Raw genomic sequence first — 14703 nt, 5'->3', positions numbered from 1 at the left:
CATAGCTGTAATAAATATCGGTAGAAAAGTGCGAGTTTGTTTGGAGCGTACTTAATTACTGGTGATTTTGTGTTTGCTTTGTTGAATTACATTTTTCCACTTTATTTATGTTCATGAAACAAATCTAGTCATGCTTTGTCTATTTTTGTTATGTTTTCGACCAGTTCCCTATTCCTGTAACTTGTGAAGCGTGTTCTGATACTCGCCGTTTGTATCGTGACCTATGCACCCATGTTTGTACCGAAGATCTGTAATGGTCAACATTCGAACCAACACCCATAATATAGAGCCCAACAGCGTATTGGGCCCTTACTGCTGAAATAAATAAAATACATCTATCTTATCAGGCAACACTCAGTCTATTATCGCAACTGTGCAGTTTACTGGTACCAGACTTTGGTACAAATCAATTCCTGCCGACCGAACACAGACGTCAATTCCCGGACCGTACGCGGTTCAACCTGGACGCGTGGCAACCCTAAAAAGACGCCAATGCAGTTGATGCAACTCGTGAAGCCTAGCGCTGTGGCTCTTAATTATGTTTAACGATCTAACATGCCGAATGAGTGCAGCACGTTGTCATAGCAGCCAAATCTAAGGGATTTTTAGTCTGAATTCCTGGAACTTGCCCCTACGAGGTTTGGAGTTAGTAGTCTCAAACAGAATCGTCGTGTCTAACTGCCACAACATTTGTTTGTGAGAATTGTTCACACATTTTTTTACCCAGTAAATTTTTTTTATGACAATTAGCTCGTCGTTAAAGCCTTGAGCGCCCTTTAATCTTGTTGGCCGTGTCGGGTGGTGGAGGGTCTTGACGATACAAATTTGGTCAGATGATCACGTAGAGTGGCCCGACCCAAATATCTATGAAGAATAATAACACATTAAAATAGATTACAACGGGAACAGGAAATGTGCTGTGTGGTTTCAGTGGCAGCGGAAGTCGGTGGCGCGGCATGGTGTTCTCGCCACTCACATGGGAGGATGTCCTTGTATCGGTTCTTCTTGCTGTTCTCCGGGAGTTCGCCGGCCGCCGTCGGGAAGGAGCGGTCATTGCGATGCTTCACAGACTTGCGCTTGAGTTTCTGCAGGAAAACAAAACAGCTTCAATGACACGCAGGGGAGCGTGTGCAACACCGTGTGCACAACAAGTCCTCGGCCTTAACCAGACCATCAGCGCAAAGGAACTGAACGTGTGGCCATTTTGTGGTTTTAGACAGTGGACTCAAAGGGCTGAGAAAAATGTGGCCGTTCCAACTGGCAGCAGCGAAACAAAGACAACTCTGTGAGCGGTTTCGTTCTCATTACGACTCATCAGTGTGGCACAGTAATCAATGTTCACCGCTGTGACATGCCTCTGTGTGGGAAGGGCTCGTACCTTTAAACTACGGGGACCCTTTTAGCACTGCCTAAAGGCAACGGTCATGCAAATTTCTAAATTACAAGAAAAACCCGTCACATCACAGTGACCAATGCAGGCCGGATGCAATCAGATTTAACAACACACGGAGCGCTGTGCAGAAGCTCGGCCTCATCCAGCTCAAGAACAACACAGCACCTGGCAGGACCCTCCTGAGAAAGAGCCGTGAACTCAATGAGGCCTCCTGAGTAAACAACCTAGTAATGATATAAAATTACACAGGCTGTTAAACGTTGAACAGAATGGGCATCGTGCATTCTGCTCCGGCGCTCACCCACGCTGTGCAAATGGGGAAAACCTGCGAAGCTCATCGCTTCATTCTATGCAGGTTTGCATTGCACATCGACGAGGCCTGGCGCTGCCCCCATAGCCGGGGTTTACCGGGACAGTTTGGTAATTGGCATCCATGTCTGGGTGGTGGTAGGGATTGATTTGCGCTGAGATCCAGTGCCGGTGATGCTGCGTTGAACTTTATTACAGTGCAGTTCTACTACTATGCCTAGGCCCACTCGACGGTGTTGCGTCGTCCCTGGTGCAGGGGGTCAAGCGGGCCACCGCCCCCCATCTCCCTCGTCGTAGCAGTTGCACCGCCTGCGGAGTGGGCAGCTACGCCGCTGCCAAGATCGCTGCACAGAGGGGAGTGCGATGGCGTGCCGACGAGGGTGGTCACGCACGCTGCTGGGTGCTCGCGCAGGCGGGGGCAGACACACGTCATGCTGGGAGGTAGATATGCTGGGGAAGGAGGGCGTCGTAAGAAGCAAGGGAATTATGAGAAGCAGAGTATGCTGGGAGTGATACCGCCTACTCTACTCGGATGCAATGTTTGATGTATAGAGCGCCTTCACTCAAGGTGCTTGACGCAGTTTAGAAAACGATGACGAACATAATTACTGAGATGGCAGGAGCGTGCAAGGATTGAGGAATGAATGACAGCGATATAGATGTCCTTAGGCGGAGAGATTGATTGCTGCTTCTGCTGTGTGTGGAATCCCAATTGAGAAACTTGTAGTGTAACGTTTAAAATTTTGGACCGTGACGCCGGCACACAATGGCCTACTCTTGCGAATAACGTCACGAGATCTTTAAAGTTCAAGATGAGGCAGATGGCGTGTAGTAATATACCTGCAGAAATAACCAGGGTGGCCTGCTGGTTTCAAACCACGAACCTCTGCAACAAGCAGCAATTACGCTAAAGCTGGGCCGTGTCACAGGCCAACACCACCACCACCACCACAACACACGCAAGGTGATTTCGAGACATTTATGACCATATGATTAGTCCTCCCATCATGCATTGCATGTCACATGACATCACCATACTGCGTGTATAACCATTGTTTCAGGGGGCACAGTCCGGAACGTCGTTTTTCGGGAATAATTTTGGCACCCAGCCACCCCAGCCGCACCCAGCCACCCCCAGCTGCACCCAGCCATCCCCAACCGCACCCAGCCACCCCCAGCCGCACCCAGCCACCCCCAGCCGCACCCAGCCACCCCCAGCCGCACCCAGCCACCCCCAGCCGCACCCAGCCACCCCCAACCGCACCCAGCCACCCCCAGCCGCACCCAGCCACCCCCAACCGCACCCAGCCACCCCCAGCCGTACCCAGCCACCCCCAGCCGCACCCAGCCACCCCCAACCGCACCCAGCCACCCCCAGCCGCACCCAGCCACCCCCAGCCGCACCCAGCCATCCCCAACCGCACCCAGCCACCCCAGCCGCACCCAGCCCCCAGCCGCACCCAGCCACCCCCAGCCGCACCCAGCCACCCCCAGCCGCACCCAGCCACCCCCAACCGCACCCAGCCACCCCCAGCCGCACCCAGCCACCCCCAGCTACCCCGATTTCCTCTTCCTCGTTGTGTCTGAAGATTATTTAAAAACGGGATACAACAACGTAAATAAACATTCTGGTTCGGTGCATACCTTGTGCTCTCGTGATAGTCCCTTCAATCCCTACTCTTGAGCCATCCCGAGCAGCGTTCCAGAAAATACTGCGTGAGACATTAACCCGTGCATGTGCTGCAACGGCGTTGTTTTAGCCCAAAAACATTCTAAACATGGGGCCTCATCATATTTTAACATTGCTTCCAGAACTCACTTTCCCAGTGGCTACCACGGGTTCCATTTGACTGCACCCTGCCCACGCATTGCCTTTGCGATGGGTTCCCCGTTGTTCAGCGGGAGCGTTCGGGGTGGTCTACCGTCACCGTTTTGCGACTTGCCAGGGCGAGAATTTGCCACAAAAACTTTGCCCCATCGAGATTCCCCCCGGGGCCCAGGCCTCACCGACGCCCACGCAGTAAACCACCCGTCGCGGGCTCTCAGCTTTCACCGCAGTCGCGTCATCGTGCGACCACACAACACCGGCGTGTTGCCGATCAACGTCAAATAAACACTCGCACGAACCTTGCACCAATGGCTTAGAGCACCATCACGACGATCATCATCATCATCATTGTAGCGGCCCTCGATCTCAGTTGGCTGTGCTGAGGAGTGGCTGTGCGCTAAGAGCTGCACGGCCTGACGGGTGGCTGGAGGGAGAGAGGTCCTGGCGGTCCCCGACCTACAATCATCATTGTCGACAGCCACGACTTCTGCAGTGCTGCGGGAAACCTTTCCGAAGCCGTCACTATCCCTCACGGCTAGTCCACGAAGCCGCAATCCGCATCACTCCCGTGCATGGACCAATTGAATCGCTCCATCTCCTTGTTCCCTCCTCCGGCTGCCATTTCGTCCATCGTCGGTCTCGTCTGGGAGCTGTCGTCTCACACAGCGACCGCTCCGGCCCAGACCCAGAGGATTTTCTTAGCAGCCAACACGATGCCCCTACCCTGCAGACAGGACAGTCTGCTGTGTTCTGCGGAGTGCGTCCTTCCCACGGTCGTCCCCGCTTGTTCAGCCACCTGATTCTGTTTTGCTCGTATTTCTCTTGAGTCAGACTCCGTCGCATCCTCTCTGTCGAGTTCCTCAACCGTGTCCTGCCGTCCATCTCCGATGGAGGTTATGTGACCGTGGCATCATCGGAGACGGCAAATACTTTCCCGTCTCTGTCCGTGCCTTTCTTTCTCCGACCCAATTTGAAGAAAATATCTCCGAAATATTTGGCGAATGGCCTCGCATCTATTATTCGGCTCCTTTTACGATTTTTATTTTGTTTCTCTTCTGCGACCTCACGGAAACTTGCAGTGAGTCGATCGCAGAGGCTCCTAGTGGACAAAGTCCAGGCAGAATTATGCTGGGCATTCGTTAGCCATTATGGTGTAAACTGATTGGAGACTAAGTATGTGGCCAATGTTGAACTGAAACTTTTCTCGAAACAGCTTACTCTCATGGTTTGTTGACCTTTGAGTTGTCCATAATGATGATTATTTATTTCAAAACACGGGCGTCGACGCGCAGCACGGTGTCTGCATGGACGCCGAGTGGGGAGGCAGCCGGAGCCGTCGCTGCCGGCAATCTGCCCAAGCTCTGAGGTCCTACATTGGGATGTTTGGCCAACCTCCTTGTGTACGAATGCTTTACGAGCGTGCTGGCGAGGGGACGTTCTTGTTCCAGCGACGCCGGCACGAACACTGGCAGGGCATGAGCACGGTTGTTGGCAACCGACCTTTTCTTCCCCAGAGCCCCTCCGCTTTGTATCTGCTCCCCTCATCTACCTCCTCCTCTATACCCCCAAATTATATCTCTCTGGGTCTTCCATCCAAACCTCCGATACCCCCTTTTCCCACCTTCCTTGCACAGCGCCCCCTTTTCATTCTCTCAATGGCGCTGCGGTCCCTGGTCCTTTTCGTGACCCCCACGCTCAATCCGAACGCCCCCCCACGAACGCTACACGCTGACGGATTTGCCATAGGAATGTGGAAGTTACTGCCACTGGTTCACGATTGCCAGCAGAGATGAGCCCCACCACGTCCCACGGCGACTCGGCGTCAGCGCGATTGCCGCTCGTCGCAGAGGTGCACGGTTGGAATTCAGCGGCCACCCTGGTTATTACTGTGGGGGTATTCACGGTGATAATGCAGTCTGTTCTCCTATAACGCTTTTTTACAACGCGGATGCAAATTGGAAATAACGCCATTGAGCGAACGCAACAACGTGACGCGAGCAGGAACAAGCGGTCGTACGTCTGCCTCGTCGTAGCGTCGCGCAAAGCAGTGGGATGCTGCTGGATGCTTCGAGATGCTACTACCCACGCGCACTAAGTCTTTGTTCAGCCTGCGTACGCACCTCATGTGTTACCGCGGTCTGTGCTTTACTATGTACTCTTTATTACGAGATGTTTCCATCACGCGGTGTTCTTCATGAAAGCAACTGCGACCGACTTTACCGAAAGAACCAAGAAGATGAATCCCTGCAGTCACGAAAGCTTTAAATCGAAAAATCCCTTTGAGTTGTTTTCAGATACAATCCCCTGCCCGCGGTTTATCAATATGTTGCACATTCTGTTAGAAGCGCTGCGCTAAGGTACACAATGGAACCCTTCACAGACTGTTGCTGCGAAACTTTTTATAAACTTTTCCGAAGTAGACGATTACAATGCAAAGCACGATGTCAAAAGATACCCTGCAAACCCAACAAGTACAGTCCAGTCACCTGTCCATGTGCAGCCTGCAATGCCTGGCTCACACCACTGTTGGCAGAAGGCCCTCCCCACTAGAGGGAGCTCTAGAGGGTATATTGGCCTACTCTTCCACACTGGCCAAACGTCTTGGAAGAGGTCAGCATCTGAATATTTATACTGGAGGAATCTATGGGCAGGTCAGACCGTGAGCACAACAAGTTTGGAGTCTCCACAATTAACCCCACCACGCAAGTGGTCTGCTCATCCAGTAACTGCGGCGTGCGCGTTTCGCCTGCCGGGTGGACAGCGTTGGAGAGATTCAAGAACAACTCCCGAGTGCCGAGCCTGGAGATGAAACCAGCGTGTCAACCGTGCTACGTTTAGTGCCAAATAAGTTCAACATACAACAACATCCATACAATTAAACAGTGATGATATTATTTTTTATTTCAACTTGTACACGGTGTTTGCTCGCCCATGTAGAGAGAGAGAGAGAGCAACTCGGAGGCACGGGGAGGAACAAGGGACGAGAGCAATCGCATCAGCCGGAGCACCCGGAGAGAAACCACCACGTGCACGGGGGAAACGCTCGATCCCGTAATGACGGAACAGCTGCGAGTGGGATCTCTCTGTGTACCGTCTTCTCCTGGCAAGCCAGGATGTGGCAAGGGCGTTACACATCACTTGTGTGGTCTTCAACAACCAACCAACCCTCGCTGCCTCCACAGCGCGGGGTTAAGGTCGTGAACCCTACATGACACTTCACAGGCTACTGTACCAACAGGAACCCTCTTTTATAAGTTTTGTAAAGAAAATAACAACAACCCTGTTTTGTAAACGGATATCTAACCGTAAAGATATCTTAACATATGGGAAGGTGAGTTTACGTTATGATGTACACGGTTACGTTTCGGCTATCAAGTTGCTTTCACAATTTTTAAATAAAACTGCGATACAAAAACACTGGGACGTGATAACAATAATCGGGGCCGACTGCACGGAGCCGAGGCAGATTCCGAGGGAGATATCCCGAAGTTACCGCACGAGATAGATATCGCAATCTGGGCAGCAACACGCAGCAGCCTCGCACAGCACCGCGTCAAACCCGAGCGGCGTTCGTGTGGTGAGCAGGGAGACGTGTAACTGGGATCGCCGCCCACAGCACTTCGTGATTCCACGAACGGCGCTTTCCACTTTAGTGACCGCGGCCGCTGTCGCCGGGACAGGGCGCTGTGGCGCTGCGGCGTTGTCGGTTCTCCTTCAAGGGAACTATTTCTCGTGCCCCGGGGCACAGCAATTTGTGGTCTCTTAAGGAGTAAGATGTCATTCAGAGTCACTCTCCACATATTCGCGCGAATAAAACCAACTCTTGCACATTCTTCCTGATAAAAATGAAATGCACAACGTGCCCATCCCTACGGAGGCACTTACCAGGACCATTGATGGAAAAGAAGGCCCTCACTTGTTTCGAGATCCTTTATCGATCTCTCCCCTCTCACCTCACCCTGCTCCCCCCGTATCCCTCTGCTGTGCCGGGCAGTGGTGGCTAGCACTGCACGTGGCCTGTAACCCAGCATTGTGGCGGTAGTGAGGGTTAGTGGATCACACACAGATGTTCTGACACCCCCTTCCAATGGGTGTCGAGGTGTCACAACATGGACCTGCCAGAATTCAGTACAGAACAAATATGGACTCCACCTATTCCGCCTGTATGAGCGAGTGTCTGTCTCCCTCTCGCACACATGGGGTTTCTCCGGCTGCTCCGGTTTCTTCTCACATGTGAACACTCATTAATGGGCCTATAACACCTTCATATATAGAGGGCCACAGAGCTTGGTTGATGGTTGTCACCGGCTCACTGCGTGGCTCCCTTGCTACTTGGCTGGGGTTCCTCGTGCCTCCACGCAGTGAATCCCTGTGTGCGCTGCGAAGATCCCCGTGGCGTCGATCCCGCGAATCCTCGCTCTGATTTAAAAATGATTTTTTTATGTCCTTTGTTGGAGATACAAATCGGGGGGAAAATCTTCCACTACCTCCTCCGAACGACTGCGGTGTCCACCCATTCCTAGTGCCTCGCTCATTTTCTCACTCGATATTTTCCCGAGCCGTTTCTCAGATTTGACAAGATTTTCGGATTTTAAATCCCATAAAGCGTTATCTTTTACGGTACAGTGTGTGGGTTACATTCACATGCGGTAACGGCACAAGTCTCGATAAGGTCTTATCATATTTATTGAAGCACTGTTGGTTCAGTGGCTTGAATTTAATAATTATTTAAGGGCATTAATACATTTTTTACCAGAAACCCTCTGTGGTTGGGGTTCCACAGTGGCGAGATGTTAACTACCTCACCAGGTGTACAGGAGGTCGTGGGTCTGATCCCGACCTTGACGCCTGTATATTTGGAGTTATTATTTTCTCTCCCTGTGGTCATGTGGACTTTTCTGCAGGTCCTCTGGTTTTTCCCTCCACATTTAGAATCAACACGTGTTTAGATTATTTGGCTGCGATGACTTTCCACCCCATAAGCCACATGGTTGAGAGCTATCGTTTGTGATAGCCAGGTCGCTTCTGAGTAAGAGCTGTGAAGCTCAGTGGATCCTACCTGTTAGAACACAATCGTATATTTTTCAGGGTGACTTTGGGGGTCGGGCGGTGGCAGGCAAGGGGACGGTGGCTGTGACTGGGAGTCGAACTCGGGTCGCCGCCACATCCCCCGGTCGTCGATTCGTCGTCGCGATCAGGCCACGATCTACCCACTGCTGTATGAGGGTAGTCCCAAAGCTGCCGTCAACTCTCATGCCGCCTTGATCGCTATGATCCATCTCGCTCCTGCACGTGAGCCAATGCCGTCGCTCCGTCTCCCCGCCAGGCGCCCTCTCCGGGCCCGTTCCCTGCCTCGGCTCGCGCTCCGTCGTTCTCTTTCACGCCGCTCGCCCTTCTCCCCGCGAGTGCCGGGCCCGGCCGAGGCCACCGGCTCGCGCGATCGGCGGGCGCAGCGTCCCGTCCGCGCGTTCCCCTTCCCGCGTCTCGGCGCGCGGCGATAACCCACGCCGCTCTGCCCGCCAAACCGAACGCGCGGCGACCCGGAGCTCGCTCGGCACTTTTGCTCTCCCGAGGCACGCGCAGAATTTCTGCTGAACGCCGCTCGACGGCCGCTCGTCTCCCAGAGGGAGGAGGCGGCTCGGACGTGAAGACCGCTGGCCACGGCCTGGTCAGCAAGAACCTTCCTCTGCAAGGCTAAGAATCCACGCTCGTGGGTGGCCATTAGATGTCCCGCACGCAAGCTGAGGGAGCAGCCATGCAACCGCTCGCTCAAGCCACTGCCGGTGGAAGGGCCTCCACTCCAGGCAGCTCGAAAGAGAGCGCCGCTAGAGAGTTAATTTGGCCTACTCTTCCACGATGGCCAGACAATCTGAGGTATGAGTACCCACACTTCACCCCACAGCACGCGACCTGCCGACCGACTGTGGCGCAACCCAATTCAACTCCTGCTGGGCGGGACGCAGGCGGTGGGCAAAGTGGAATTAAGAATCTTCATTTTTGAAAACTGCCACGCCAGGAGATGGAATCGAACCAGAGGCCTCTGGCTCGCAGCTCCGGTGGCGCTGCTCACTAAGACGCAGCCGGCAACTGTTGCTCTGTGCGCACACGGGGCCCTCAAACCCCTCAGAGGCGTTGGAGAGATTTGTAAGCCGACAAGTACCATTGCTCAGAACCAAACCTTTTCTTATCACGATTCTCATCATCAAAAGTGTTCCTCTGCCAATCTGTCAAGTCACAGTGTGCCAAGTCACAGTGTGCCAAGTCACAGTGTGCCAAGTCTGAGTGTGCCAAGTCTGAGTGTGCCAAGTCTGAGTGTGCCAAGTCAGGTTCACAGTTTGTCTATTTCCGCGTGCGATGGCTGCGGTCCGCACGTCCGGAGCGTGCGGACCGCAGCCCGAGGCGGCTTCTCACGGAGTGGCCCTCGTCTCGAGTCGTGATATCCGACGTCTCGCTCCACCTGCTGGGAGCATATTATGGAATTCTATTGAAGCGCCCCAGTCCGCAAAACGTCGGACATCGTCCCGAACAACGCACGACCCGACTCCGCGACCCGTCAACGCGACCCAACGACTCATCGGAGAGCCGCGCTCAGCAGCAGCACGACGGCGAGAAGCCCTCCACCGTAGCAGCTCTCACCAGACCTGGGAGGGCTGGTGGTCTGAGTTGACCCCAGCCTGCGCTGTTAGCGAGCACCTATTAAGGCCGGCACGGCATCGGCGAGCCGGTGCGTGTGGGACCCGATACTCCTACAGACACGAGCCAATATTTACGGCGGTAATGCGGTTTTAGTGGCGGTAGAATGATTTAATGTCAGTGAGGTCACAGGTCAAAGTGAACTCTGTCAGTCGCCCTTTGCCCGTCACGCGAGCGCTGTTTCTGTGAGCGAACCCCACCGCCCTCAACACGATCGGCAATAACCACTGTGTGGACTTACAGGTAATAAATGCATACAGTGGGGCGGCATTCCGGGCAAAGCTCTTCATGGCACATAAACATTGCACGTGTTCTGAAGGGCCATTCCCGAAACGTCGCCTATGTGTTTTCTTCTTCGTTTAAGGCCACGCGGTGTTGTTGACGAACGTGTTGAGTTGTGTTTGTGTGTGTTGTGTGTGTTGTGTATGTCTGTGTGTGTTGTGTGTGTTGTGTGTGTTTGTGTGTGTTTGTGTGCGTTTTTGTGTGTGTTGTGTGTGTTTGTGTGCGTTGTGTGTGTTTGTGTGTGTTGTGTGTTTGTGTGTGTTGTGTGTGTTGTGTGTGTTTGTGTGTGTTGTGTGCGTTGTGTGTGTTTGTGTGTGTTGTGTGCGTTGTGTGTGTTTGTGTGTGTTGTGTGCGTTGTGTGTGTTTGTGTGTGTTGTGTGCGTTGTGTGTGTTTGTGTGTGTTTGTGTGCGTTGTGTGTGTTTGTGTGTGTTGTGGTTTGTGTGTTGTGTGTTGTGTGTGTGTGTGTTTGTGTGAGTTGTGTGTGTTTGTGTGTGTGTGTGTTTGTGTGAGTTGTGTGTGTTTGTGTGTGTTTGTGTGAGTTGTGTGTGTTTGTGTGTTTGTGTGCGTGTGTGTGTGTTTGTGTGTGTTGTGTGTTGTGTGTGTGTTGTGTGTTGTGTGTTTGTGTGTGTGTGTGCGTTGTGTGTTTGTGTGTGTTGTGTGAGTTGGTGTGTTTGTGTGTGTTGTGTGCGTTGTGTGTGTTTGTGTGTGTTGTGTGAGTTGTGTGTGTTTGTGTGTGTTTGTGTGCGTGTGTGTGTTTGGGTGTGTTGTGTGTGTTTGTGTGTTGTTGTGTTGTGTGGTTTGTGTGCGTTGTGTGTGTTGTGGTGTTGTGTGTGTTTGTGTGAGTTGTGTGTTTGTGTGTGTTTGTGTGAGTTGTGTGTGTTTGTGTGTGGGTGTGTGTTGTGTGTGTTTGTGTGTGTTGTGTGAGTTGTGTGTGTTTGTGTGTGTTGTGTGCGTTGTGTGTGTGTTGTGTTGTGTGCGTTGTGTGTGTTTGTGTGTGTTGTTGTGCGTTGTGTTTGTGTGTGTTTGTGTGCGTTGTGTGTGTTTGTGTGTGTTTGTGTGTGTTTGTGTGTTGTGTGTGTTGTGTGTGTTGTGTGTGTTTGTGTGGCGTGTGTGTGTGTTTGTGTGTGTTGTGTGTGTTTGTGTGCGTTGTTGTGTGTGTTTGTGTGTGTTTGTGTTGCGTTGTGTGTTGTTGTGTGTGTTTGTGTGCGTTGTGTGTGTGTGTTGTGTGTGTTGTGTGCGTTGTGTGTGTTTGTGTGTGTTGTGTGTGTTGTGTGTGTCTGTGTGTGTTTGTGTGCGTTGTGTGTGTTTGTGTGTGTTGTGTGTGTTTGTGTGCGTTGTGTGTGTTTGTGTGTGTTGTGTGGTGTTTGTGTGCGTTGTGTGTGTTTGTGTTTTTGTGTGTGTTGTGTGCGTTGTGTGTGTTTGCTGTGTGTTGTGTGCGTTGTGTGTGTTTGTGTGTGTTTGTGTGCGTCTTGTGTGTTTGTGGTGTTGTGTGTGGTTGCGTGTGTTGTGTTGTGTGTGTTGTGTGCGTTGTGTGTGTTTGTGTGTGTTTGTGTGCGTTGTGTGTGTTTGTGTGTGTTGTGTGCGTTGTGTGTGTTTTGTGTGTGTTTGTGTGCGTTGTGTGTGTTTTTGTGTGTGTGTGTGCGTGTGTGTGTTTGTGTGTTGTGTTGTGTGTGTTTGTGTGTGTTGTGTGCGTTGTGTGTGGTTTGTGTGTGTTTTTGTGCGTTGTGTGTGTTTGTTGTGTGTTGTGTGCGTTGTGTGCGTTGTGTGTGTTTGGTGTGTTGTGTGCGTTGTGTGTGTTTGTGTGTGTGTGGTGTGTTTGTGTGCGTGTGTGTGTTTGTGTGTGTTTGTGTGCGTTGTGTGTGTTTGTGTGTGTTTGTGTGCGTTGTGTGTGTTTGTGTGTGTTGTGTGCGTTGTGTTGTGTGTTTGTGTGTGTTGTGTGTGTGTTGTGTGTGTCTGAGTGTGTTTGTGTGCGTTGTGTGTGTTTGTGTGTGTTGTGTGTGTTTGTGTGCGTTGTGTGTGTTTGTGTGTGTTTGTGTGTGTTTGTGTGCGTTGTGTGTGTTTGTGTTTTTGTGTGTGTTGTGTGCGTTGTGTGTGTTTGTGTGTGTTGTGTGCGTTGTGTGTGTTTGTGTGTGTTTGTGTGCGTTGTGTGTGTTTGTGTGTGTTGTGTGCGTTGTGTGTGTTGTGTGCGTTGTGTGTGTTTGTGTGTGTTTGTGTGCGTTGTGTGTGTTTGTGTGTGTTGTGTGCGTTGTGTGTGTTTGTGTGTGTTTGTGTGCGTTGTGTGTGTTTGTGTGTGTTGTGTGCGTTGTGTGTGTTTGTGTGTGTTGTGTGTGTTTGTGTGTGTTGTGTGCGTTGTGTGTGTTTGTGTGTGTTTGTGTGCGTTGTGTGTGTTTGTGTGTGTTGTGTGCGTTGTGTGCGTTGTGTGTTTGTGTGTGTTGTGTGCGTTGTGTGTGTTTGTGTGTTTGTTGTGTGTGTTTGTGTGTTTGTGTGTGTGTTGTGTGTGTTTGTGTGTGTTTGTGTGTGTTTGTGTGTGTGTTTGTGTTGTGTGTGTTGTGTGTATTTGTGTGTGTTTGTGTGTGTTGTGTGTTGTGCGAGTTGTGTGTGTCTGTGTGTTTGTGTGTGTGTTGGTGTGTTTGTGTGAGTTTGTTTGTGTTTGTGTGTGTTGTGTGTGTTTGTGTGAGTTTGTGTGTTTGTGTGTGTTGTGTGTGTTTGTGTGAGTTGGTGTGTGTTTGTGTGTGTGTTGTGTGTTTGTCTGTGTTGTTGTTTGTGTGTGTGGTGTGTGTGTGTTGTGTGTGTTGTGTGAGTTGTGTGTGTGTGTTGTGTGTGTGCTGTGTGTGTTGTGTGTGTTTGTGTATGTTGTGTTTGTGTTGTGTTGTGTGTGTTTGTGGTGTGTGTTGTGTTGTGTGTTTGTGGTGTGTGTTGTGTGTGAGTTGTGGTTTTGTGAGTTTGTGTGTGTGTTGTGTGAGTTGTGTGGTGTGTGTTGTGTGAGTTGTATGTGTTGTGTGTGTGTGTGAGTTGTGTGTTTGTGTGTGTTGTGTGAGTTGTGTGTGTGTTGTGTGTGTTGTGTGAGTTGTGGTTGTGTGAGTTGTGTGTGTGTTGTGTGTGTGTGCTGTGTGAGTTGTGTGTGTGTTTGTGTGTGAGTTGTTAACCGCCCTTGTGCACTACCCCAAAGCAGCGGCGAGAGGGAGGCGGGGGCGGGGCGCGGTGGGGCAGCGCGCGTCTCCACGGCGCGCGCACAGCGAGAGGTGGGGGGCATGGGGGAGGTGGGGGGGGCATGGGGGAGGTGGGGGGAGGTGGGGGGGCATGGGGGAGGTGGGGGGAGGTGGGGGGGGGGGCCTGGGGGGGGGGCATGGGGGAGGTGGGGGGAGGTGGGGGGGGGGCATGGGGGAGGTGGGGGGAGGTGGGGGGGGGGCCTGGGGGGGGGGGGGGCATGGGGGAGGTGGGGGGGGGCATGGGGGAGGTGGGGGGGCACTCACCGAGTACTCGCGCGTGAATCCGTCCTGCCCGCTCTCGTCTCTCACCCCCACCTGCTGCAGGCGGCACGTCAGGGCGTGCAGCACCCGCTCCAGCTCCAGCTGCTGCTGCTCCAGCTCCAGCTGCTGCTGCTCCAGCTCCAGCTGCTGGCTCATCGCAGCAGCCCGGACCCCACGGGAGGAGCGCAGCCCCGAGCAGTCCCCACGCTGCGTCTCGCTCCACCTCCTCCTCCTCCACCTCCTGCTACTGCTGCTGCTGTTGCCTGCACGGCTGCACTCACTCGCCGTGCCTGCTGCTGCTACCGTGGTCGTTGTCGTTGTAGTCGTTCAAGAGCTGGGGGGCACGGGCGGGCGAAGTGACTGGCTCGCTCGTGAAATGTCGCGACTGCGGCTTCCTCGTGTGAGCTGAGCGCGAGGAGGAGGAGGTGATGGGGGCGGTGCGGAGAGCGGCGGGCGACGAGGAGGAGGAGGAAGCTGAAAGTTGAGATGTGGAGGGGAAGCAACGGCGGCGGTGGTGGTGGTGGAGGTGGTGGTGGTAAAGGTGGTGGCGGAGGTGGTGGTGGTGGCGGTGAAGGTGGTGGCTGTGAAGGTGGTGGAGGTGGTGGTGGTGGCGGTAAAGGTGGTGGCGGTGAAGGTGGTGGAGGTGGTGATGGTGATGGTGGAGGAGTTGCAAGGAGTCGTGGTGCGATGGTTTGGGCGCTGCTAACCGGGCGAGCCGGGTTCGATT

At 52.9% G+C, this 14703-nt stretch overlaps 1 protein-coding gene across 4 annotated transcripts in view; it reads right to left on the bottom strand.

The window, feature by feature from the left end:
• The window catches only part of LOC133355528 (tyrosine-protein phosphatase non-receptor type 18-like), a 57715-nt gene extending 43297 nt beyond the window's left edge, over positions 1 to 14418 (bottom strand). For all 4 annotated transcript variants that reach the window (XM_061572859.1, XM_061572858.1, XM_061572860.1 and 1 more), the window contains exons 1-2: positions 13980 to 14418; positions 977 to 1085 (exon numbers count right to left, since the gene is read on the bottom strand). In XM_061572859.1, coding sequence (XP_061428843.1) covers positions 977 to 1085; positions 13980 to 14132 — 262 coding nt within the window. In that variant the 5' untranslated portion in view covers positions 14133 to 14418. The remainder of the gene's footprint in view (positions 1 to 976; positions 1086 to 13979) is intronic.
• Between the last annotated feature and the right edge of the window lie 285 nt (positions 14419 to 14703).

The sequence above is a fragment of the Lethenteron reissneri genome, chromosome 51, assembly GCF_015708825.2.
Source record: "Lethenteron reissneri isolate LAM-NWPU_2019-01 chromosome 51, ASM1570882v1, whole genome shotgun sequence".
Lineage (NCBI taxonomy): Eukaryota > Metazoa > Chordata > Hyperoartia > Petromyzontiformes > Petromyzontidae > Lethenteron > Lethenteron reissneri.
Note: the sequence above shows the minus strand (reverse complement) of the source record. Positions and strands in the feature narration are given on the sequence as shown.